Source organism: Panthera onca, chromosome B2, assembly GCF_046562875.1.
Source record: "Panthera onca isolate mPanOnc1 chromosome B2, mPanOnc1 haplotype 2, whole genome shotgun sequence".
NCBI lineage: Eukaryota > Metazoa > Chordata > Mammalia > Carnivora > Felidae > Panthera > Panthera onca.
The window spans coordinates 50,111,994-50,136,868 of record NC_138343.1 but is presented as its reverse complement, the minus strand read 5'-3'; the positions used below and the strand labels follow the sequence as shown (position 1 = coordinate 50,136,868).

The following is a 24,875-nucleotide window of genomic DNA, read 5'->3' as shown; positions in this document are numbered from 1 at the left end:
TTTCAAACCCATATGCTCTTTTTTTTTTTTCCACATGCCTTCCTCACCCATTTTCTCTTGAACATTTTAAGCATTTTTAACTCCTTAAAGAGTCCACTCTTGAGGTACCTAGGTGGCTCAGTCAGTTGAACATCTGACTTTAGCTCAGGTCATGATCTCATGGTTCATGAGTTCGAGCCCTGCATCGGGCTCTGTGTTGACAGCTCAGAACCTGAAGCCCGCTTCACATTCTGGGTTTCCCTCTCTCTCTGTTCCTCCCTTGCACTCTCTCTCTCTCAAAAATAAATAAAGATTAAACAAAAAATTTTAAGAGTCCACTCTTACATTTGGCTCTGTGACCCAAAATTCTTCTTTGTCAGTGTGCTGCCTCTGTCTTATAAAAGAGTTATCTCAAGTACAAATCATGTGCTTTGTAACTTGTGTCTGTGAGCTTGTCTTCTGCAGGAATCATTTTCCATATATTTGGCATATTTGATATATTCCATCAACTGTTTTTATGTTTGCCATGGCTGGAATACTCTAGAATTCACTGATTCTAGTCATTTTATTCATCCATACTAATACTTTATTTTTATTCATGTATCACAAGAAGAGATGTGGTGCCTGAATTTATCTTTGTTCCTTACCTATGGAATAAACCCATATTTTGTACATCTGCCACTCAAAGCTACACCTGAGGGATTTTTATATTCACTTTTCATTGGATAGTAAGAAGGCTCAGGTTTGGGCTTCTGATATCCCATTGATGATTTATTTCTACTTGTGGGATAGTAGCCAGATTCTAGTTAATCATGACCTTAGTGTCTCCCTATACTAGTGGGTTCAGTTTTACTTAACCAGCTCTAAGCTTATTAGAACTCCGTTCTAACACTTTACTACCCCAAATAACTTGATAATCACTGACAATTTTCCAACAATATTGTGCCAATTTGCAGCAGGTTTAAGAGTGTTTAAGAGTTGGTTTTATCTGACCATTTCTAGCATTCTTGGAGATTATCAAGAAAAAGATTCTTTAGTACATATGATCTTTACAAAAGAGTCCCTGCTTTTATAAGTGTTTAGCCAGGCAAAATAATCTTTACTTTTATATGATATTCTTTGTCATCTTTCTTTCTGCAGATTTTGAATGACCACGGAGAGGATTTTCTCGTTGGCAACAAATTCAGTTGGGCAGACATACAACTGTTGGAAGCTATTTTAATGGTGGAAGAACTCGATGCTTCTGTTCTTTCTGACTTCCCTCTACTGAAGGTAGTGTATTAATATCCACATGAAGCCTAAGAAAAAGTGAATAGAAACAAAGACTAAAACAAAATGTATCTCCAGGTCATCTTAAACGAAGACTGCTTAAAAAAAAATTTTTTTAATGTTTATGTATTTTTGAGAGAGAGACAGAGGATGAGTAGGGGAGGGGCAGAGAGAGAGGGAGACACAGGATCGGAAGCAGGCTCTAGGCTCTGGCCTGTCAGCACAGAGCCTGATGCGGGGTTGAAATTCATGAGCTGTGAGATCATGACCTGGCCTGAACTCCGAGGCCTAACTGACTGAGCCACGCAGGGGCCCCAGGCATCCGATTCTTGATTTCAGCTCAGAGCATGATTTTGCAGTTCGTGAGATCAAGCCTCACATCGGGCTCCATGCTGCCAACTGCTAATGCTTGGGATTCTCTCTCTCCCTTTCTTTTTTTGCCCCTCCCCTTTTTTCCCTTTAAACTAAACAGCACATTCTAGAGCTCTTTCCCTGTCAATACAGGGGTCTTCCTCTTCTTCTTATATATTATATCATTTTAAATTACTGAACTATATACTTTGTAGGGATGTACCATAGTTTATATAACCAGTTTTCTGTTCTTGGAAATATAGGTTATTTCTGACTTTTCACTGTGCTAACATTCTTATCATTATTTCTTCGCTCATACGTTATGTTATTTCTTTGCTCACACTTATAAGAAATTCCTAGAACAGGAATCAGTAGGTCAAAGAGTATGAATTTTTTAGAGTTTTTAATATGAACCTCTTTGAGACAATGATTTTTTATTTTTTCAATTTTTGAGAGAGATAGTGTGTGGGGGGGGGAGGGGCAGAGAGAGAGAGGGACAGAGAGAATCTGAAGCAGGCTCCATGCCCAGCATGGGGCCCAACATGGAGGCTCCATCTCACGACCCTGGGTTCATGACCTGAGCCGAAATCAAGAGTCGGACACACTGACTGAGCCACACATGCACCCGAATGATTGTTTAACAAAACAGTTTATTCAGGCTAAACATACTAGCAATTGTATTACCATCCTGGGAACATCCAGCAAACAGGCCTTAAGAATTAATTCAGATTCAACACACTGAGCTCCATAAGCTGGCAGCCTAAGCACTCTCCTCCCATGACAAAGTTATGATTTTCTTAAAGGTTGTGGCTGCTATCGAGGCTTTCATTTTACTGGTTCTCATTTCAGGCATTTAAAGCAAGAATCAGCAACATCCCTACAATTAAGAAGTTCCTGCAGCCTGGGAGTCCGAGGAAGCCGCCCCCAGATAGCCACTATGTGGAGGTAGTCAGGGGCATCCTGCAGTTCTGATGAAAGTAGGTCTTACAGTGGCAAACAGCCATGATCCAGTCGCAGGATCAGTACGGGCTGCTGCAAACTGAAGCAAACTATAGATTCTAAGAGTAAAGTGTCTGAAAAGAACAAAACCATACTACTAGGAACAGGAAACACTGATTAAATGCAATACGAAACCATTCTGATGTGTGAAATTTTTTTAAGCTTGTCGATTGTGGATGATGGTTACAACCTTTATGAAATCAGTGTTGTGTGTAAATAAATAGGAGGCAGTATGGGGCGCCTGGATGTTTCAGTTGGTTGAGCATCCGACTTCGGCTCAGGTCATGATCTCGTAGTTCATGAGTTCGAGCCCTGCATCAGGCTCTGTGCTGACACCTCAGAGCCTAGAGCTTGCTTCTGAATCTGTGACTCCCTCTTTCTCTGCCCTTCTACTGCTCATACTCTGTCTCTAAAAAAATAAATAAATGTTAAAAAATGTTGTTTTTTTTTTTTTAAATAAGAGGCAGTGTGTATTTAGGGCAGCAGCCTACATAAGGCACTGTTCTCGCTGTCTGTACCAAGATCAGGACCACTGTTGGAAGAGTGAACAGAGAGATTTGGGGGCCAGGATCTCTCCAACACCCACACTGACGCTGAGTACTTGGGTTAGATAAAAAGTGGCAAATGACAAATCAGGAGTGACATGATGGCTGATGCTAGTGAATCCTAAGAGGAAGGATGGGGGACAGAGAATGTCCAGGGAACATCATTCTGTGGCCCCAAAAAGAACTTGGACAATTAGACAACCCTATTCCCCCTAACAGAGCCTCCTTAGTCTGGGTTTTGCTTTCCTAAAACAATTCCAAGTAAGACTAAGATTAAGATGTAACCGATGAATATTTGTACAAACTGACCCAAAGATTCCCTGTCCTTGATAAACATGCTTTAAGTGTATCTAATGCATTCCCAAGTTGGGTAATTTGGAACTCAGCTCCACATCAGGACCCTGTTTGGTGGGGGATGGAGCAGCTGTCCAGGGTGATCTTACAGGCACGGTGGTGCTTTCCAATGGGTGGTCTGTGGTCTGGAGCAGGGCTTCTGTCAATGCTTTGAGGTACATGACTCTACCAGCTCTAAACTGCTGCTGGGCCATCCTGCCCAAGCCACACACTTGATCAGCTTCTGAGTATGTATCCAGGTACATGTCCTTACTTGTGAAATGACTTAATGGCTCACCAGACTTCATGCCACCTGAAGGGCACCACAGGGCATCCCTACACTGTACCTCATCTCTCCATTTTACCTCCCCAACTCAGATGACAGATTGGTCAACAGAGTTATAACCACGTAGACCATTCAGCATCCCCCAGCCCAGCCTGTGTATGACCTGAGCTCCTCCCAACGTAGTCAAATCCCAACCTGGGGATTCTCATTTAGCTAATTGCCCTGTCTCATTCCCCACTCTGGCAAGGCCATGGTCACTACCAGATGATGAATCAGAGTGGGAGAAAAGACTTCTCACAGGGAAACTCTGCCCTTCTCTCTGTGGGATGACTTTTTCCTCTGACCTCCGCCAAAGCCAAGAGTCTGACCTGACAGAAATTAAGTAAGGAAAGGAAAAGAACTTACTTTTTCACGATTCAAAATGGTAAGCCAATCTCTTTTTGTTATAATCACATGGTCTTGGTAAATAATTCAAATAGTTTAGAAGGCTTACACAGTGAAAAATAAAATCCTCCCCTCCCTGGATTGTTCTTAAAAACAAGCACTTCCTGGGTCCTCACTCCCTGCCCTGATGTCTCCCTTGATAACCAAGCACCATGTGGTTGAGTTCCCAAAGCCTTAAGCCTGTGTTGCCCAGGGTCCTACTTCCTGGGTTATGAAAACAAACCCTAGGTCTGACCCCAACCCGCCACATTCTCCGAGCACACCCTAAAGGCAACTAACAAAGACACATCCAACCAGTGCCAGAGAATGATTCATTATAATACGTACAAGTTGCTGTCTTTCTTGTAATAGTCTTTATCTCTTCATCCTTCCCTATAGGGCTCTCTTTGGGCCAACTGCCTAGCTACCCAAACTAGTAGAGGTAACTCTGGGTGTCCAAGGAAGTGAGCCTCAGAGAGTCTATAGCAGTCAGCAACATTCAAGGCCCCACTTCTCTTCCATCACTAGGGAGTCGTAGCTTTGGACAGAAAAAGATGGGCAAGTGAAGACAGTCAGCTCAGTATACCTGTAGAAAGGGAGGTATAAGGCTTCAAAGGTCCTTGGTCTTCTCTTCCAAAATATTCTGGGATGAAGACCCTCTAACCATCTTTCTTTGCCCATTTCAAAACGTTAGCCCTCTGAAAGGTGAGAATTTCTTTCCTTGGTGACTATGAATCTGTCCTATTTCAGTTAAAGCCTATTTGCTTTGTTTGCTTAGACCTCAGCATACAAAGAATTAAAACCTGGGCAGTGACCCCATAATGACCCTTACTAACTGGATGTTGATCATTAATCCTCCCTTTGGACTCCAGCTTGGACTTTGCAGCATGGGATTGCTGCATGAGTTTCTCTAATAGGTCCAGAGGGCAAAAAGACACAGCCAGAGATGGTTGTTTCCATTAGCTTGTAAAATTGGGAGAAAGGGGTTTTTTTTTGGTTTTTGGATTTTTTCATTTGGGGCAGGGGCATGTCAGAGGGTGTAGTTGTAGTTTTTAAGCAAAGAAGGAGGTTTATTAGCTCATACATCTGAAAGAACAAGTATGAATCCAGAGACTTTCAGACCATCAGGATTGCCCATATTTTGCTCTGTGTTGGTCTTAGGTTCTTCCGAGGTTCTGTGATTGGCTCATCCTCATCCCAGGTGGGCCCTGGGGCTGGCGATGCTGCAGCCACAGTGGAACCACAGGGAGGAGGCAAAGGAGGTTCCTTAAAGGAGTGGGCTGGTATTGCAAGGAGGAGAGGGGAGACATGCTGGGCAGACACACCCACAAAGGTTTACTATCTCCCCAGTCTACAGAGAGGGAAAGTGAGGTTCAGCAAGTCTGTTACCCCATACACAAGGCTCCCACTGTGTTGTGCTACCAGTAGGAATTACCTTCCAGCTTTAGAGATGGGAAAAATGAGACCCACAGAGAGGAGGCAAATTCATTTAAGATCACAAGCTGATGAGTGGCTGAACTGTAGCCCAGACCATGGATCCATGGTCTTTTAAATAGACTGGCAGGAGCCTGGTGTTCATTTTGCGAGATTGAGGAGAGGTAGGAGATAGTCTTTCCTGACTGCTTAAGGAACGGCAGATTTGGACACAGTGTTCCCATGCCTTGCCCTCAGTAGCCATTACAATGCTGAGTCAGTAAATTGTACTTTCTGGTTCTTGTTTTTTTCCCATGGCCCTTTCCATCCAGTATCTATTGGACCCTCCCCAAAACCTTGCAAGGATAAAGCTTCTTTCTTTCAGATTGTAACACTACTGGAACTTGATGATTTTTTTAATTTTTTTATTTTAGAGAGAGACAGTGGATGAGTGGGAGAGAGGGACAGAGGGAAGAGAGAGAATCTTAAGGAGCCTCCAACCTCATCATGGAGCCCAAAGTGAGGCTCGATCCCATGACCATGAGATCATGACCTGAGCTAAAATCAAGAGTCAGATGCTCAACCGAGCCACCCAGGCAACCAATTCTTTCTTTCTTTCTTTCTTTCTTTCTTTCTTTCTTTCTTTGTTATTATTTTTGTAAAGCTTTTTATGGAAGTAAAGCAAACAGTGAAGGAGGCAAATCTTACATTTACAGCTCAATGTCCATTGTTTTTGTTCTTACAAATGTCACATTTCTGTATTTTAATAGGAAGCAGTGCTGAGGATACTGTATATGAAATGTTCAATGAGTTTTAGTTAGCGTATATAATCTTGCAAACATCACCTCACTCTAGTCATAGAATGCTCCTATTCCACAAAGTTTCTTTGTCCCAGTCAAAGGCTGCCCCCATTCCAGTGCCAGGCCATCCCTAATCTGCTTTCTGTCACAGCCCATTTGCTTCTCCAAGATAAAACTGGCATGAACCCCCAATGCCAAATGTAATAATCCTGGGTCATCTTCCTGTGGCTGTCTCTTCCTGCAGAAAGGTCCAGCAGACCTGCCCTTTTCAGTGAGAGGCTGTCCTACCCGAGTCAGTAGCTCCTTCTCTCAACAGTGAATGAAGTAAGGTAGTACAGACATCACTGGGCAAAGAGAGAATGTCAAGGTCCTGTGAGGAAACCTCAGACACTAAGTCAATTAAGGATGCTGAGGTGTAACCTCAAGGAAACAGGATTTAATGCAAAAGTGAGTTATAATTCACTTAGCAGTCTTATATAGCAGTGTGCATAGAACATGAATTCACACACTGTTCCAACACTTGAACATGACTATTCTGGGCCCCCTGGGCACAGAGCTTCCCAATCTATGTGTCCTGGATGGGTTGCAGGAAGCCAGGAATTAATCAGCTCAGTCCTTGGGGCTGCTGGAGCCATGTGGTAGTTTACCTCCAGGGCTTACAAATACCACCATTTCTTCTCTCTACTGGTTTGTGAAAGGTTGGGAAATTGCCCTGGGGAGTGCAGGTGGTGGATTCTGAGTTCATAGTGTCATGAGTCAAACCGGCTCTCAACATCAACCCACTTTCCTACCTTGGGTTATGCTTTCATCAGAGCTTCATTTACAGACTTCTTTTCCCCCCTCTGGGTGTGGGTGTGTTGGCCAGTTATCAGGAACCTTCAGATCCTCCGGGCAATAATTTTCTTCTTGTAAAGTAACAGGTATCTCTGGTTTGTATATATGTCTCCTGTGTGTGTTTTATTGTGGTAAAATATGCATAACATAAAATTTACCATTTTAACCATTTTTAAGTGTACATTTCAGTGGCACTAAGCACGTTTACATAGTTGTATAACCATCACCATTATCCATATCTAAAATTTTTCATCATCCCGGGGAGCCTGGGTGGCACAGTTGGTTAAGCATCTGACTCTTGATCTCAGCTCAGGTCCTGATCTCACAGTTTATGAGTTTGAGCCTTGCATCGGGGTCTGCTCTGACGGTGCAGAACCTGCTTGGGATTCTGTCTCTCCTTCTCTGTGCCCCTCCCCTGCTTGTGCTTTCTTCTTTCTTTCTCTCTCTCTCTCAGAATGAATAAATAAACATAAAAATAATTAAAAAAAAAAAGAAAATTTTCATCATGCCAAACTGAAACTGTATACCCATTAAATAATAAATTCCTATCCCCCCTCCCTCCCCGCCCCATCAGGCCAGCCCCTGTTAAACACTGTTCTATTTTCTGTCTCCATGAATTTGCCTACTCTAGGTACCTCAAATAAGTGGAGTCATACGATATTTGTCCTTTTGTGTTTGGTTTCAAGGTTCATCCATGTGTCAGAATTTCATTCTTTTAAAGGCTGTCTTGTGTATTTTTCGTGAAAGGAAGTTTTCTCCTGTTGTATTACCTATGGAGGCACATTTACACGACTGTATTTTAGGACCTGAAGAGCTGATACACAGACCCTGGGCTCATGATCATACAAGACGCCGCCATCTTTGTCTGAGAAGCAGGCTGGGATCCTGTTCTTTCTGGCTTCTCTGGCCACAACACTCTTCCCCTCCACAACTAGTTCTCAGCTTTATGTAACCTCCCTCTGCACAATTTGTATGCTCTACCTCGTACTTAATTGTAAAAACTTTGTCCCTTCTAAGAGGAATTTCAGGTATCAGGAAACAGGTATGGATATATCAGGGATCAAAGGTCCTTCATAGTGAAACTACACAGCACAGAGATTGCTTTAGACAATTGTCATGAGTGAAAAGTAACATTTACTGGGCATTTTCTATGGACCAGGCTCTCTTCTATGTGCTTTACATTCATTATGTGATTTAATCCTTTAGACAACTTTTTAGGAGACATAGGATCATTTGAGATTGTACAGCGAGGAAACTGAGGCCCTGAGAAGCCAGAGAACCTAGGTTCCCAGAGACAGGACCAGGACTAGTGTGAAGAGCCAGGCCTGCCCATCCCAGGCCCAAGGTGCCTTCCTTTTCCAGGGTTGAGAGTAAATGATTATAAAATACAAGGCTTTAAAAAGATCCAGACCCTGGTTGGGGAGAGATTACTTCATCTTGTTTCCCTGCATGGCCTCTAATACCATCAAGGAATCCAGTCCTGCAGGGATACCCTTGCTCAGACAAGCCTTCTGGTGAGAGCATTCTAACAAGCCAGGTCCACCGGGCCAGTGACCCCAGAAGGGGCCAGAGAGGCAATTCTATTTTGTTTTTCTGGTAGTGATGCTACCTAACTATGGGCATCCTGGGTGGTGGGTGTATGTGGCCCCATTCTCCCTGGTGGCATCCCCCAAGACCTGCCTGGTAGACTGAGGTTGGCTTCTTGTCTAGATTTCTAACTACCTGAGACAGCAGCCATTCGAGGAGGCAATTGACTTTCCTCTCTCATCTCCACTTTTTATTTTCTCTCCTCAGTGCTTTTAAATTCTCTTCCCATAACCTCTGCTATTTATACTGATGCAGTCATCATAATGGCTACTGTCTTTGAGTGCCTTCCTTGTGTCTAGCTTCATGCAAGGCAGTTTTTATCTGTTACTTAATCTTCAAAAACACCTTATATTGTCAGTCTCACTAGCAGGGGAAGGGCAGGGGCAGGAAGAACCGCCATTGTTATTAGACTGTGCATACCAGGGAAACCAGTCCAGTGGAAAGGGGTGTGTGGAGAACTCTCAGGTTCTACTTAAAGACGGATCACCTCTTCACAGGCCTGTAATGCATACCTAGAAGTAGCTGCTATTTCCCCAAAGTCTGAAGGCCCCTGTTGTCTCTTTACAACTGCAAAAGAATTCAAGAATCTAGTTAATTTGATTGTTTTTCCTTTTGGGTCTTTGTGGCCAAATTAAAAACTATAATTTAGTTGTATTTCTTATTCCCAGAAGGCATCATAGAGAACAGCTTTATATAGTTATAAAGCATCTGGTCAAGTGTGAAAGAAGCAAACAAGAGTCAAGGTACTAGAAGAGATGCTGGAGTTAAATTGAATTGGATGATGCCTCCAGAGACAGGTCCCCTCGAATAGGCGGGCAGCCCCAGTCTCTTCTAGGGAATGGAATTGCAAAGTCTTTTTCTCATGTAAGATTATACCCTACCTGACCAATTTCCAAAATCAAATTTTCTGTTTAATCAGGACATCCACATCAACAAAAGCAAAAAGATTTGGAGAGTGTGTCCATCTGTAGACTCTAAAGATAGATATTTATTCTCACAAATGAAATGAATTCAACAAAAATTAAAAACCAGCTGCTTTCTGCCTCTTACTTTGACATGGATGTGTGTGTGTGTGTGTGTGTGTGTGTGTGTGTGTGTGTGTTTATATGTGTGTGAATCCAGTGACAGATTTAGGCACAATGCCTGCACATAGCAGCCCCTTGATGCATTGCAGTTTTTCTCCTTCTTTCCAAACGTAGAAAGGAGAAGTAGAGATTTTTCTGATAACCCCAAAGCCAATATCTGTTTTTGAGTTTGCCAAATATGAGGTGGGAGGCCTTGGAATCCAGAACAGAGTTACACTCTGTAGCATCATCATTGCTGATGTTGGGTGGGGAAACCTCTCTGCTCCCAGATGCTGGCTCAGTCCTGGTACAGCTGGCTTCTTACCAGCCTCTCTGGGTCTGGCCCCACAATTGGTGCCGCTCCCTATGTCAAAAACAACGAAACTTTGAAAAGTGAGATTGTGGGAAAGGAGTTCCTTTGATTTGGAAAGATTAGACCCTCCTCATCTTTTGACAAAAATAACCCCTCAAAACCCCAAGGCCAGCCCAACCACTGTAGAAACCTTTCCATTGATAGAAAAGAGATAAAACCTCCAAGGTCAACAGTTCTTGTAGGTCTTTTGCCAAAAGTAAACAATTAAGCCCACAGATGGACTGTAACAGCAGCAGAAAATAACAGACATACTCTAGACTGTTGTGTCTGAAGCAGAGATTCCGGTGGCACTTCAGTGGCTGTTCCCCAGTGCCTGTGTCCCCCATCCTAGTGTGGAAGGCTCCATCTGTAGAGGGCACTTGTGTCTGAACTCCTCGTTCAGCTTACATGGTTTACACTTCCTACTTAAAGTATGGAACCAGACTAGCACTATAGATAGCACCTGGAAACATGTTAGAAATGCAGAGTCTTGGGCCCTACCCAAGACCCACTAAATGAGAATCTGGATTTTAACCAGATCCTGGGTGATCTGTGTGCCCACTGAAGTTTTTTTTTAAATTTTTTTTTATTTTTGAGAGACAGTGAAAGACAGAGTGCGAGCAGGGGAGGGGCAGAGAGAGAGGGAGGGAATCTGAAGCAGGCTGCAGGCTCTGAACTGTTAGCACAGAGCCTGATGCAGGGCTCGAATTCACGAGCTGTGAGATCATGACCTGAGCTGAAGTTGGATGCTTAACCAACTGAGCCACCCAGTTGGCGCCCCTGCTCACTAAAGTTTTTGACATGGCCTTGTACTAATACTTGTTTTTCCAAACAAACACAGTCTTGGCTCCACATGTAGAATGCTATCCTTCCCAGGTGTGAGAATGTTCTATTTCCTTTCATCCCCTACTTGCTGTCTATACCATGGGTCTAATCAAACATTTACTTAATAAGAACAACCTCAAGGCCTTGTCTCCAACTCAAACCAGATACAAAAGGCATTCAGAAATAGGGTTGCTAATTTACCAAATAAAAATACAAGATGTCTAGTTACATTTGTGTTGCAGATAAGCAATGAATAGTTTTTTGGTATAAGTATGTTCCAAATGTTACATATGTCCTGTATTTTATCTGGCAACACTATGCAGGAGTCAAAGTACTAGGCTGCTCTGATGGTTTCCCACCTCCTCCTCCGCCTGCTTTAGGTTTCAGACCCTCAATTGCTTCCAGTGGTGGTGGCTTTGGCTCATGTTTTCAAGCCCCAGATCATGGTTTGCTTCCTTCTTTCCACTCTGGGTGAGAGGCACATGGTGAAAATAGCATTGACTTTGGCATCAGAAAGACCTGGGGCTGGCTGTGCCACCCCATGACTAAGCAAGTTTTCTTTCTAAGCCTGTTTCCACAGAGAGAGTTTCTGGGACAGAATGCATCTGCTTGCCCAGCGTCCTTGGTCCTTGGTTGGCTTTAGTTATCTCTTGATAACCAGAGCCTTGGCAGGCACGGCCCACCTGTCCTTGAGTCTCTACCCTTTTCCGGTATCAACTCCAGAGAATCAGATGTGAACAATTCCATGCAGACCTGGGCCATCCTCATGTGACATCCATTACTGGGCTGCCGTGAATTCAGCTCTGATTGTGGCAGTTCCCAGGTTGCAAATTTAGGATGAGATCCTTTACTCAAGTTGCTTACAAGCAAAGTGTGGTAATCATATGGTTGGTATGGGCAGCTGTGGCAACTTATTGTTTGAGAGGAAACAGTATTTAACCATCACCAATGGATGAGTTTTCATCATTTTTTTGTTTGTTTGTTTGTTTATTTAGCGCTAGTGGGGGAGGGGCAGAGAGAGAGGGAGGGAGACAGAGAATCCCAAGCAGGCTCTGCCCTGGCAGCCCAGAGCCAGACACCGGGCTCAAACTCACAAACTGTGAGATCATGACCTGAGCCAAAACCAAGAGTCAGACGCTTAACCAACTGAGCCACCTAGGCACCCCTCATTTTGGTGGTATAAATTGCATGTCTAACAAAAACATGTTTGGGGTATTATAAATTCCATGCATTCCACAAACACCTCGTACTTTTTCTCCCTTTGCATTTCCACTTTTGTTTGCTCCTTGAAGCACTACTGTTGACATCACTAGAGGTCAGCAGAAGTAAGAAGGCACATTCTGTTCAAATGATCTTTGCCTGTTGGTAGCTCAGTGAGAGGGGAAGTTGAATTTTTCTAAATGGCTGTATCCAAACAATAGTTATTTTTACTAGGTTTATTAAACAAGCTGTATGTATATCTGATATGGCTGAATAATCAAAAAGGTAAAGAAGTACCAATTTTATGAAGTGTGTTGCCTCTAAAGTTTAATAAGATTTTTTTTTTCAATGTTTATTTATTTATTTTCACAGAGAGACAGAGTGAGTCAGGGGAGGGGCAGAGAGAGAATGAGAAAGAATCCCAGGTAGGCTCCAGCTGTGAGCACAGAGTCTGACCAACTGTGAGATCATGGCCTGAGCCAAAATCAAGAGTCAGATACTTCACCGACTGAGCCACCCAGGTGCCCTGAAAGTTCACTTGGATTTTAAAGTCAAATTAGCAGCAAGCCCTAGCCCCAATCATTACTGTTGCACATGCAGTGTAGGGGTCTCATCGCAGTTAAGGAAACAATATTTCACAATAATAAGAAAGAGGAGGTGGGATTTAAAAGTTACATCTGCTATGAGCACTGGGTAATATATGGAATTATTGAATTCTGTTTGTATACCTGAGACTAATAAAAAACTGCATGTTAACTAAAATTAAAATTAAAAAAAGATAAAAATTAAAAAAAATTTTTTAAATTAAAATTAACAAAATTAAAATTATATCTGCTTGCTTTTCCTCATTTAAGGTTTTGGTTGTGGTTTTTGGCTTTCAGCTGGCTGTATTTTTGTCCACACAGATATTTGTCTCCGTAGGTTTGCATTGCTCATCATTACCAACACACTCCTTCTGTGCCAGTAGGCCACTTTTACCCTCTGTGTAATTCCAGGCATGTTCTAAGGAGGGACAGAGGCCCTCTTCACAGTGCTTCAGACCTGGTGTGCAGAGATCTGATGGTTAATCTTAACCTAAAGCCATCTGGGCTTTAACAGAGGCGCAACTTGATTGTTGATGAGTTTCAAATGGTTTGTGTTCAAAGTAGAAGGCTGTAGCAGAGGGAAGATGTATTGAAATAAACACTCGCTTCATTGAAATGAATTTGGAATTTTTGTTCCTGTTGTAATATGAGGAGACAAGTTGAATTTTAAACATAATGGGAAAAAGTGATCAAATGAGGCCATTGTTTGCTTTTGCCTTAGTATATGTCTCTAAAAATGTTGGATAAAAGTCTCCTTCATGGTAATTTGATGGCTTCCATGGTCATTTTTGTAGCTTTCCTTCTGTACTAAACTTCTACATTTCTGGAGATGACCAAACATTGAAATCAGAGATTCCAGTGACCACCTGTCAGATTCCAGGCGTGTTGAACATGATCCAAAACCTTCAGAACCTGACTGAACCAAATTTTCCTAAAGAATTTGTTTCTTGGGGCGCCTGGGTGGCGCAGTCGGTTGAGCGTCCGACTTCAGCCAGGTCACGATCTCGCGGTCCGTGAGTTCGAGCCCCGCGTCAGGCTCTGGGCTGAGTTCGAGCCCCGCGTCAGGCTCTGGGCTGATGGCTCGGAGCCTGGAGCCTGTTTCCGATTCTGTGTCTCCCTCTCTCTCTGCCCCTCCCCCGTTCGTGCTCTGTCTCTCTCTGTCCCAAAAATAAATAAAAAATAAAAAAAAAATAAAAAAAAAAAGAATTTGTTTCTTCCCTGTAGACTAAGTCTGGACTGTCCTAGACCCACACTGTATATACTGCACAGTCTTTCCATCTGCTGACTGGAGCTCTTTCCTGGAAGCACTTTTAGATTCGAAGAACGCACTCACCTAGTCCAAAGGAAACAGGGATCACCTGGTCCAGGCTCTCATCCATTTTATGGATGTGAAAACAAAGACCCAGAGAGATTAAGAGATTTGCTCTATTGAGAGCAACACCAAGTTACCAAGTGATAAAGAGGGAAGCTGATATCCCCAAGAGCTAATCTGTATACAGAGCCAATGTTTTTATGGCTGGTGGAGTCCTCTTTGTAAGGTTGCTCCACTGTGTGGGTTCATTGGCCAGCAGCATTTCCATCAGGGAGCTTCTTAGAATGCTATTGATTGATTGACTGACTGATTGCCAAAATACATATAACATAAACTTTACTATCTTACTGATTTCTGAGTGTACAGTTGAGTGGCATTAAGCATATTCACATTGTTGTGTAACCATCACCAGCTTTCATCTCCAGAACTCCTTTTAATCTTGCAAAACTGAACCTCTGTACCTGTGAAACAACTCTCCATTCTCCTCTCCCCCACCCTGAGCAACCAGTCTCTCTGAATTTGGCTACCCTAGGCATCTCATGTAAATGGAATCATACAGTACCTGCCTTTTTTGGTGTCTGGCTTCTTTCATTTAGCATAATGTCCTCAAGGTTCATCCATGCTGTAGCATGTGTCAGAATCTCCTTCTTTTTTGAGGCTAGACGATATTCTATTGGGTGTGCACAGAATATTTTGTTTGTCCATTCATCTCTGAGTGAACATTGGGTGCTTCCACCTGTTGGCTGTTGTGAATACTGTTCCTATAAACGTGGGTGTACAAGTAGTTCTTCAAGACCCTGCTTTCAATTCTTTTGAGTATATACCCAGAGGTGGAAAGGCTGGGTAGAAGTGCAAATTCCTGGACTCCATCTGAGCCAACTAAATGAGAATCTCGCCTCAAGGAGGCCCAGGATCTGTGCTTCTACAAGTTCTCCAGGTGATCCTTTTGTCTGTTTCTTTCTTTCTTTCTTTCTTTCTTTCTTTCTTTCTTTCTTTCTTTCTTTCCTTCTCTCTCTCTCTCTCTCTCTCTCTCTTTCTTTCTTTCTTTCTTTCTTTCTTTCTTTAAATATAAAATGGAATGTAGTGATATAAATGGCCGCAGAGGCCCCTGGTGGCAACATCTGAGTTGGTCATGGCTCCCAGTGGCATAGCCCACACTGGGGCACACGCAATGTCCTGTCTGTCTCATGTGGTGAGACTGGCTTTTCTGAGATATTAAACTCATAACTAGAAGGACTCCTCAGTTCCTTCCCTCCAAAATGACATCCCCCTTCCCAATCACAACCTAATCATTGCCAATGACAACCCCATCACCAAGGGGGTGGAGGTCAATTGAACCGACAAGAATAAGCTGTTACGTGCTGCAGCCCATGCTGTTGTCTTGATGGGTCTAATCTAAATTTCCAAATGGCCATGATCATGCTCCTCTGCATTCCTGGCCACACTCAGAAATCTTACCTTCTCCATAGTATGTACCAGACAGCGCCATTCAGGTTTCAAAGTTCTATAATGTTATGGAATGAAATAACAAGAACTCGTTTACTGTTTCTGCTTTCCAGTCCAAAGAGAAATTTATAGAAACTCCAAGAAGACTTGGGTAACTTAAAGAATGGTAAGACCAGGTATCTAATTCCTCGGATGAGGGGATCAGGTAGAAGTCATAAGTTAGGGTTTGAACACCTACTTGTGAGTGTGGTGGGAGCTGGGGGTGGTGGAATGGAAGATGAGTGGCTCCAAGGTAAGGGGCGGGGCTCCTTGGGCAGATCTTCCACCTCACTCAAGGCTGGGTGGGCTTGAACTCTGAGTGTTTGCTAAAGGAACTATCCCCCCCCCACCCCCCCACCATGTCCTGTGAATGCCCTCCCCTTGCACTCTCAGCTTTTCTGCCCCCAAGTGAGCTGAGTTCAGGATCCCACATAGCCTGCCCACGCAAAGACTCTCAAACCCACGCAGTAGAATGAAAAGAGTAGAAATAGGCCAGCAGTTATGTGAGTTCTTTTCTCTGGTGGGTTATTGCAAGCTAATATCCAATCAAATAATGCAGATTTTGAAGATCAGGGAAAGGAACCCCTCCATAGAACTCTCTTTCAAAACTCATTTAAGTGCCATGAACACCATGAGCCTTGTTTATGAGCTCCAAGCCTGTCATTCAAAAGGCCAATACTCAAGAGGTGGGTTTTGATTGGAAAGGAATATGAGCTTTATTCAGGAGGCTGGACACATGGGGAGAAGCAGACTCTTGTCCAAAAGCCGACTCCAAGGCTTCCAAAGGAATTTTTCAGGGGGGTCAGGGTAGTTAATCAGTAAAGGGAATGCAGCGGTCTGCAACATTTCTCAATTACGCACAGACTTGATGCCAGCTGCAAATGTCATCTCACTGCTCAGAGTTGTGTGAGCGGGTCTAGTTCCTATTTCATAATACGCAGGAGTGCTCTTCTTTCTGCAGAGGAGGGTAAGGTCTACAGATACACAAAGGGAGGTTAGTAAAATCATTTGTATGACCTAAAAAAGAAAAATATTTTGCTGAAAAAAAAAATTGCTGTGTTAATCAGAAAGCCAAGGCATCTTCAAACAAACCCACTGGCTTCTGCAGCCTGGGAAAGGTCTGATCCCTCACTCCTCAAGGCCCGTGGCCAGTCTGTCACAGATCCAGGGACTTAGGTCAGCAAGGAAGGAGTGTATTCACTCGAAGCAAGTTAACCTTTAGGACGGGCTGGAGTGCTGTTGCAGACTTAACTTGGGAACTTGCCATCTGAAATGACATCTGGTTGGCAGCCTTGTAGCCCTCTTCCAACATCTTCCTAAAGTCTCCATGAAGATAAATTGTCACAAAATTGTGTGGGACTTCTCATGGACCTGGATGAGAAATCAAAAGATAAATGAAATAATAGGGTAAAGAGTAAAAGACTGAGAGGAAAAACAAGGACTCTAGGAACCTAAAAATAAAATGCCATTCTGTTAAAGTGTTAGCAGGTCATTTTAGTGTCATTTTTAAAAAAATCTCTAGTCATTTCCACAAACTTTTTTTTTTCATCCAAAAAGAGTATAATCCATAAAACATTTAACTCTGCTTTTTTTTTTCTTTTTTTCAAAAGATGGAAGTCTGTAAGTTCCAGTAAGTGCCAATGGTCGAAATCGATGGAATGAAGATGGTACAGACCAGAGCTATTCTCTTTTTTTTTTTAATTTTTTTTTTTAACATTTATTTATTTTTGAGACAGACAGAGCATGAACAGGGGAGGGGCAGAGAGAGAGGGAGACACAGAATCTGAAACAGGCTCCAGGCTCTGAGCCGTCAGCACAGAGCCCGACACGGGGCTTGAACTCACAGACCATGAGATCGTGACCTGAGCCAAAGTCGGACGCTTAACCGACCGAGCCACCCAGGCGCCCCAGAGACCAGAGCTATTCTCAACGACATTGCCACCAAATATGACCTCTGAGGGAAAGACATAAAAGAGAGAGCCCTGTTTGGTACATTTTCTGGGTTTTCAGCAACAGTTAAGAGGAACAATCTAGTTCCTTCCCTGAATGAACAAGACTGTGCTTACAGGTTTTATGGCCAACAGCAGTAGAGGCCTTGGTGGTATAACTGAGGTCTAGCACAGGAGAGACCTACCAGGGAGAGGAAATAGTAAACCTGGCGTGGGCTCAAGTGAGTGTGGTTATATAAGGGGTTGTGTCTACAGGTACAGCAGAATGACAGAGGTTTCCAAAACTGATGAACTATGAAACCAAGAGGATGGTGCAACATGACTCATGTACTCAGGCCTTAGGAGCTGAAGATAGCCAACAACTAGAGACAAGGGACAAGTGTCTGAGTGTCTAGAGAATCAGGCTCGAGAAAGGAAGGATCCAAAGGAGGATCCTTTGGATTCTCAAGTTTCAGAAATTACAAATTAAGAAATTACAAGTTTCAGAAATTACAGAAATTATAATGACTAGGACCCTAACTTATCAGCCAGTTACATGAACTGGCCATTTGACAAAAGTTAGCAGAGGCTGGTCCTCAAGGTGCCACGGTTACTTTGAACACTTTGATACAGGACTGAAGCAGCCAGATTTAGTCAATATGCTGTCTGGGCAATCTCCTGTCTGTTGTGATGGGACCACATGATTGAAATTTAAATCTTGTAAAGGACTCTCAGCAAGTACACAAAAATTACACATAGTTGTCATATTTCAGCAATTCTGCTGCATATGCACCCAGGGGAATTTAAAAACATATTCACACAAGAACTTGTTCACAAACATTTATAGCAGCACTGTTCTTAGTAGTCACAAAGGTGAAATAAATAAAATGTCCATCAGCGATGGATGGATGAGCAAAAGGTGGAATATCCATACAATGGAATATTATTTAACCACGAAGAAAATAAATTACTGATGCCTGCTGCAACAAGGATAAGCTTTGAAAACATACCATATGAAAGAAACCAGACACAAAAGGCCACATATTGCATGATTTCAATTGTATTAAATGTCCAGATGTTTAAATCAACAGAAACAGAAAGTAGTTGAGTGGTTGCCTGGGGCTGGAGGGATGAGATTATGGCGCGTGGCTGTCACGGGCACAGAATTGTTTTGGGGGTGATAAAAATGTTCTGGAATTAGAATGTGTTGATGGTTTCATAATGTACTAAAAACTACAAAAATACATTGTAAAGGGTGACAATTATGTGAATATATTTCAGCAGAACCGGTATTTTTATAAGTAAGATAGAAAAGCCAGTTTGAAACAAAAGAAAAAGAGATCCCTTATAATATGCACTGGTTCAACTATTAAGAATTTCACCATTTCAGGGGATATTTTAGGTGAAGACTTGAGAAATGCAAACAAGGCCAGAGTTGGGCAACTGCATATGGACAGAGTGTGGAACCATGTGCTGTGGGAAATAATTGGAAAACCTGCTGACGTTGGGCACATAAACAGGTCTGTGTGGTGTAACAGGATGAGAGAGGAAGGGAACATGACTGAGATGGCTGTTCCAGGGACTCTCTCTGGAGATCACTTAGGGGGCAGGTCATAGCCACATAGAGTCACACTCCATTTGTGCACAGAATAAGCCATGGCAGAGGTGATAGACCCTAGGTATGGTCCTAATGGGTATTTGCAGGATTTCACTGATTTGTCTGTGACTCTGTCCCTCTATTTGGTCATGAGTGTAATGACAATTTTAGACATGTGTATGTACCTTGATGGCTTATTCCAGGATGAAATGGTCAAATCAAGTAAAAATCAGAGCTGAATGACTGGCATATAAAAATGAATCCAGGGGTGCCTGGGTGGCTCAGTCGGTTAAAAATCTGACTTCAGCTCAGGTCATGATCTCGCAGTCATGATCAAGCCCCACATTGGGCTCTCTGCTGTCATCACAGAGCCTGCTTCAGATCCTTTCTCCCACCTCTCTCTGCCCCTCTTCCACTTGTTCTCTCTCTCTCTCTCTCCCAAAAATAAATAAACATTAAAATTGAATCCAGTGGAGCTGATATACATTGCTACCTCCTGATGCCCGTTCTTATATGTTTTTCAACTCTAAAAACAAGGCAGAAGTCATTTGACAATTCGGTCATTTTGTCTTTCAGGACAGATATGTACATAGAAGGTATGGCAGATTTGAATGAAATGATCCTCGTTTTGCCTCTGTGTCCACCTGATCAGAAAGAGGCCAAGATTGCCCAGATCAAAGAGAAAGTAACAGATCGTTATCTCCCCGTGTTTGAAAAAGTAAGTGGACAGTCATTGAGCACTTTGGGTGCTGGACATAGAGGACAAAGAAAGACAGTGGCTGGCATTCCTTGAACCTTTACGTTCACTTCCAATGAGCCTTCCTGAATACTGACGCAGCACCCTGACTCTCAAGGCATTTCATAAAAACTGACTGTGAGGAAGAATTGCACCAGTGATACCCAAGTTTTAATTTTCCAACAAGACTTCAACTTACCAGGAGCCAATTGAGAATTCTCTATTTGGCAGACTTTCATGGTCATAGTTAGAGCCTGGGCTGCTGAAGGCTCTGAGAGCCACACTGGACATTGGAGTAGGTCCTGCAGACAGAGCACCACATAGGGGCTTGGATCCAAGAGGACCACAGTGAGAGCAATGCAACAGGAGATACTGTGGCAACATGCGTAGGGAGATAGGGAGACATGAGACCAGCTGCCCTTCGGGAGAAAGTGGCAGTGTCTTAGGGGTGGACAGATGAGGTGTATCTAGTCAGAGATGAGGGCAGTGTGATGAAGAGGAAGATACAGATGGAGAGATGTTAGGGAGAAAAGAATTGACCTACTCGAAGGCATGGCTCTCACACTTCAGAGGACAGCCATGCAAACTAAGGAAATAAGGTTCCATCATTATAGACAGTGCTTATCTCAGTTAATGTTTCTCCTTGGACGTAAGAGGAGAATGTTTCAAGATCCAAACTACCTGAAATCATGCTAAATGGAAACTATGGGCTGGGGCACCCGGGTGACTCAGTTGGTTAAGCATCCCACTCTTGATTTCAGCCCAGGTCCTGATCTCACAGTTGGTGAGACTGAGCCCTGTGCTGACAGCCCAGGGCCTGCTTGGGATTCTCTCTCTCCCTCTCTTTCTGCCCCTGCCCCCACTCGCTTTGAAATCAAAGCGCCCTATGGTAAGTTAAATGAAAAACATATGTTAACATATGGCATTTAAAGTGGTCTTATATTCTTTGCATAACAATTATCCATGTTTCTATATGTGTACATAGTGTGAAAGGGTATTTACCCAAAGTGCCTTAAGCTGGTGATGCCGTGGGGTTTTCTCTTCACGTTATCATTTGCATATTATTGGGATGTTTTAATAAATTTTGTGAATTTCCCCAACATTTTATTAGGAAAAGTTGCATACATCAGAATAGTTGAAAGGGATACACAGGAGCACATGTTTCAGGGAAACGGTAGCTGGGGCTTCAGCTGAGGAGCAGGGAAAGAACAGCAGAGACCTGCTGTCACACTGAGTCAGAGCGCAGCAAAGAGGGTCTGCAGCCAACACCCCCTCAGTGAGGCAGCAGAGGTGAGGAGGTTGGGTTGGAGAGTGCGGGGAGGGGCAGAGGGACCCAGCCTGACCATGCCTGTGCTCATGATGTAATTCCTCAAACCTGCCAGGTGTTAAAGAGCCACGGACAGGACTACCTTGTTGGCAACAGGCTGAGCAGGGCTGACATTCACCTGGTTGAACTTCTGTACTATGTGGAAGAGCTTGACCCCAGCCTTATGGCCAACTTCCCTCTGCTGAAGGTAATCTCTCTCACAGCCTTCAGGAGGGAAGGCTCGCATCTCCCCCTCCAGAATCTAACATTTACATTCGGGTCCCATCGTTGCCCAGGACTTGGCTGTCCCCACGTGTCCAGCATTAATTACCTCCTGGGTGCTGGTCGAGGCATGCAGAGAATCTTGTCATGCCCAGAACATTTGAGGTGGATGCTTCCCCAAGAAGAACACTTTGTCTTTACCATGAGAAGGACCCAGGGCTCGGCATCAGTCTCCCTATCCCCATTGCTTTGTGGCATTTGTCCTTGGTTTCTCTGGGATTTCCCTTATCCACCTGTGTCCTTCTCTTTCCTTCCTGTGCCTGTCTGAGGAGGTTTCCTGCCTTCTGATTTCTTCCCTCCACACCTGCTCCTAAGGGCAGACATCATGTTTCCCTGGGCAGAGTCTCCCTCCTTCGGTCCCTCTCTCAGTGGGATGCCTGGTTTTGACCAGTCTCATGGTTCAGCTTTCTATATTTTCTGTCTCTCGTCCAGGGCAATTTTCCTACATTTTCATTGTCTGCTTGGAGACTTGATGTGTGTGGATTCTGACAGACACAATCCTCTTCCCTGTATTGCACAAAAGCAATGAAGCTACAGGATTTCGTGTAGGGAAGAAGAAACTGAATAGAAACTGAATAGAACCTGAAAGAAAGACATCTTTGGGGAAAATGGGATCGAGCTGTCTTTTCTTCCTCCCATCTTCCTGTCTCACTGGCTGTGCATTTCCCAGCCTCACACTGGTGCTGATGGAGGGCACTCAGCTGGTCCTTGTCTAGGAGGGTCTCTGGCTTGTGCCAGGAATGGGGCTGGCCCTGGCTCCGTCTGAGGCTGTGCCCTTGTGTATTGCAGGCCCTGAAGACCAGAATCAGCAATCTCCCTCCCGTGAAGAAGTTTCTGCAGCCTGGCAGCCAGAGGAAGCCTCCTATCAGTGAGGAAGATTTAGAAAAAGCAAGGAAGATTTTCAGGATTAAATGAAGCGGGCATGGATGGCCAGCACTTGCATCTGGGGCTTCCAACAATGACGTGCGTTACCTGATGTGGATCCTGATGATTGTGAGGCTAGTAAAGTTTTCAAAAGTATATAATTTCATCTACATGAAGATTTGCAAAGCAATTTATTTTGTTTTTACCAAATATCAAATCATGATCAGCCCCTAGGACATCTCTTGGACTTAAAAATAAATAAAGGGAGAAAAAAATTTAATGGATTCTTTGATGTATTAAAAAATTGTCATAACAGCTATCATATACCTTGTCCAAAAGATTGAAGTAGAAAGTTTCATGTGGCCTATATTTAGTAACACAAAAAATGCTCTTTTTTTTCCTTTGTATTTGCTGTATTTCTTTAAAAAAAATTTTTTTTTAGTGTTCATTTATTTTTGAGAGAGAGACAGAATGCCAGCAGAGGAGGGGCAGAGAGAGGGAGACACAAGATCCAAAGCAGGCTCCAGGGTCTGAGTTATCAGCACAGACCCCAATGTGGGACTGGAACCCATGGACTGCAGACTATGAGATCATGACCAGAACCGAAGTTAGATGCTTAACTGACTGAACCACCCAGGCACCCCAAAACTGTTTACATTTTAGAGATAATGTACTAAATGTTTGATAGATGGAGTGATACACTGTCTAGGGTTTTCTTCACAATACTCCCATGATATTGGGGGGCAGTAGATGGGAGTATACAGTGGTTTTTTATGGTTGCTCTAAGAAAGTACTACAGAGGGAAGGCTTAAAACAACAGAACTCACACTTTGGGAGGCCAGAAGTCTAGAGTCAAGATGGTGGCTGGGCTGCTCTTCCTCCAGCGGCTCCTGGGGAGAATCCTTCCCTGCCTCTTCCAGCTTCTGTTGGCTTTTTGCACTCCTTGCCTTTCTTGACTCATGGCCACATCGTCTGCATCTCTGCCTCCATCTTTGTACCACCTCACCTTGTGTGTATCTGTATTTTTTCTTATGTTATAAGGACATGTGTTATTGGATTTAGGATCCACTTAGATCATCCATGATGATCTCATCTCAAGTTCCTTAACTTAATGACATCCGCAAAGACCTCTTCTCCAAATAAGATCACATTCACAGGTTCCAGAGATTTGGACACGGACCTATCTTTTTAGGAGGCCGGTATACCACCCATTACAGGGTGTTGATGAAAAAAGATTGTTGGCAGTTGCTGAAGCAGGGGGATGAGTCCATCGGGATTTATTATTCTGATCTTTCTACTTTTGCATTTGCTAGAAATTTTCCATTTAATTATTTTAAAACAGCATATTATTTATTGAGCTCTACATGCCAATATGTGTCCGATGCTGTGCCAGGCAATGGGGCCTTGACTGAAAACAAGATGAAGACTCTTTTCCAAGAGTTCGTAGTCCATGGAGGAAACTGATAGTAAACATATAATGTCAAAATACTGTTAGAAAGAACATAATTGGATAAATACAGTAGCTTTAGGTAGAGTATTCCAAACTGAACAAATAGTAAGTGCAAAGGCCCAGAGGCTAGGAAGGCTGGTTGGAGTGTGACAGTGAGAAAAAAGCATACCAACTGGATTTCTAGATTTAGCAGAAAAAATTCAGGATACCAGTTAAATGTGAGTTTCAAGTAAACAATAATTCTTTAGTGTTAAGTATGTTCCAAACAACATTAAGGGCATACTTATACTAAATGAGTATTTATTTTTTGAAAGCTTTTATTTTTGTAATTAAAAATTTTTTTAATTCTAGCATCATTAACATACTGATATTAGGTTCAGGTGTACAGTACAGTGATTCAAAGATTTTATATATTACTCAGTGCTCATCACACTACTCATACTCTTAATCCCCCACTGACCTCCCCTCTGATCACCATCTGTGTGTTCTCTATAGTTAAGAGTCTGGTTTTTTTTGTTTTTTTGTTTCTCTTTTTACTTTTGTTTCTTATATTCCACAGATGAGTGAAATCATATGGTATTTGTCTTTCTCTGACTGACTTATTTCACTCAGCTTTATACTCTCTAGGTCAATTTGTGTTGTTGCAAATGACAAAATTTCATTCTTTTTATGATTGAGTAATATTTTTTTGTGTATATACACAGAACATCTTTGCTTTAATTATTTATTTTATTTTAGAGAGCCAAACTCAGTGTGAAGCCTGATGCAGGGCTTGATCGCACAACCCTGGGATCATGACCAGAGTCCAAATCAAGAGTTGGACCCTCAATCAACTGAGACACACAGGCACCCCACACCACATCTTCTTTATCCATTTATCTGTCCAGGTACACTTGCGTTGCTTCCATATCTTGGCTATTCTAAATAATGCTGCAATAAACATTGGAGTGCATATATATATATATATATATATATATATATATATATTTTTTTTTTTTTTTTTTTCATTGCTGTCATGTTCCTTGAGTAAATACCCAGCAGTGGAATTTCTGGCTCATACTGTAATTATAA

General features: G+C 42.9%; 2 protein-coding genes across 5 annotated transcripts in view; both read left to right on the top strand.

The window, feature by feature from the left end:
- Nucleotides 1-19,081, top strand: part of LOC132667192 (glutathione S-transferase A4-like) — a 37,931-nt gene extending 18,850 nt beyond the window's left edge. The window contains exons 6-9 of one of the 4 annotated variants that reach the window (XM_078447003.1): nucleotides 1,120-1,251; nucleotides 15,716-15,768; nucleotides 17,252-17,271; nucleotides 18,960-19,029. In XM_078447003.1, coding sequence (XP_078303129.1) covers nucleotides 1,120-1,251; nucleotides 15,716-15,757 — 174 coding nt within the window. In that variant the 3' untranslated portion in view covers nucleotides 15,758-15,768; nucleotides 17,252-17,271; nucleotides 18,960-19,029. Of the gene's footprint in view, nucleotides 1-1,119; nucleotides 1,252-2,448; nucleotides 2,974-15,715; nucleotides 15,769-17,251; nucleotides 17,330-18,959 lie in introns of those variants that run through there. The other 3 variants (XM_060615736.2, XM_078447004.2, XM_060615734.2) reach the window with 3 other exon arrangements.
- Nucleotides 19,082-19,742: 661 nt separating this feature from the next.
- Nucleotides 19,743-22,554, top strand: LOC132677570 (glutathione S-transferase A2-like). Its single transcript, XM_078447005.2, has 3 exons — nucleotides 19,743-19,884; nucleotides 21,285-21,416; nucleotides 22,280-22,554. The coding sequence occupies exons 1-3, from the start codon at nucleotides 19,750-19,752 to the stop codon at nucleotides 22,403-22,405; spliced, it is 393 nt and encodes a 130-aa protein (XP_078303131.2). The 5' UTR covers nucleotides 19,743-19,749; the 3' UTR covers nucleotides 22,406-22,554.
- Nucleotides 22,555-24,875: the final 2,321 nt, after the last annotated feature.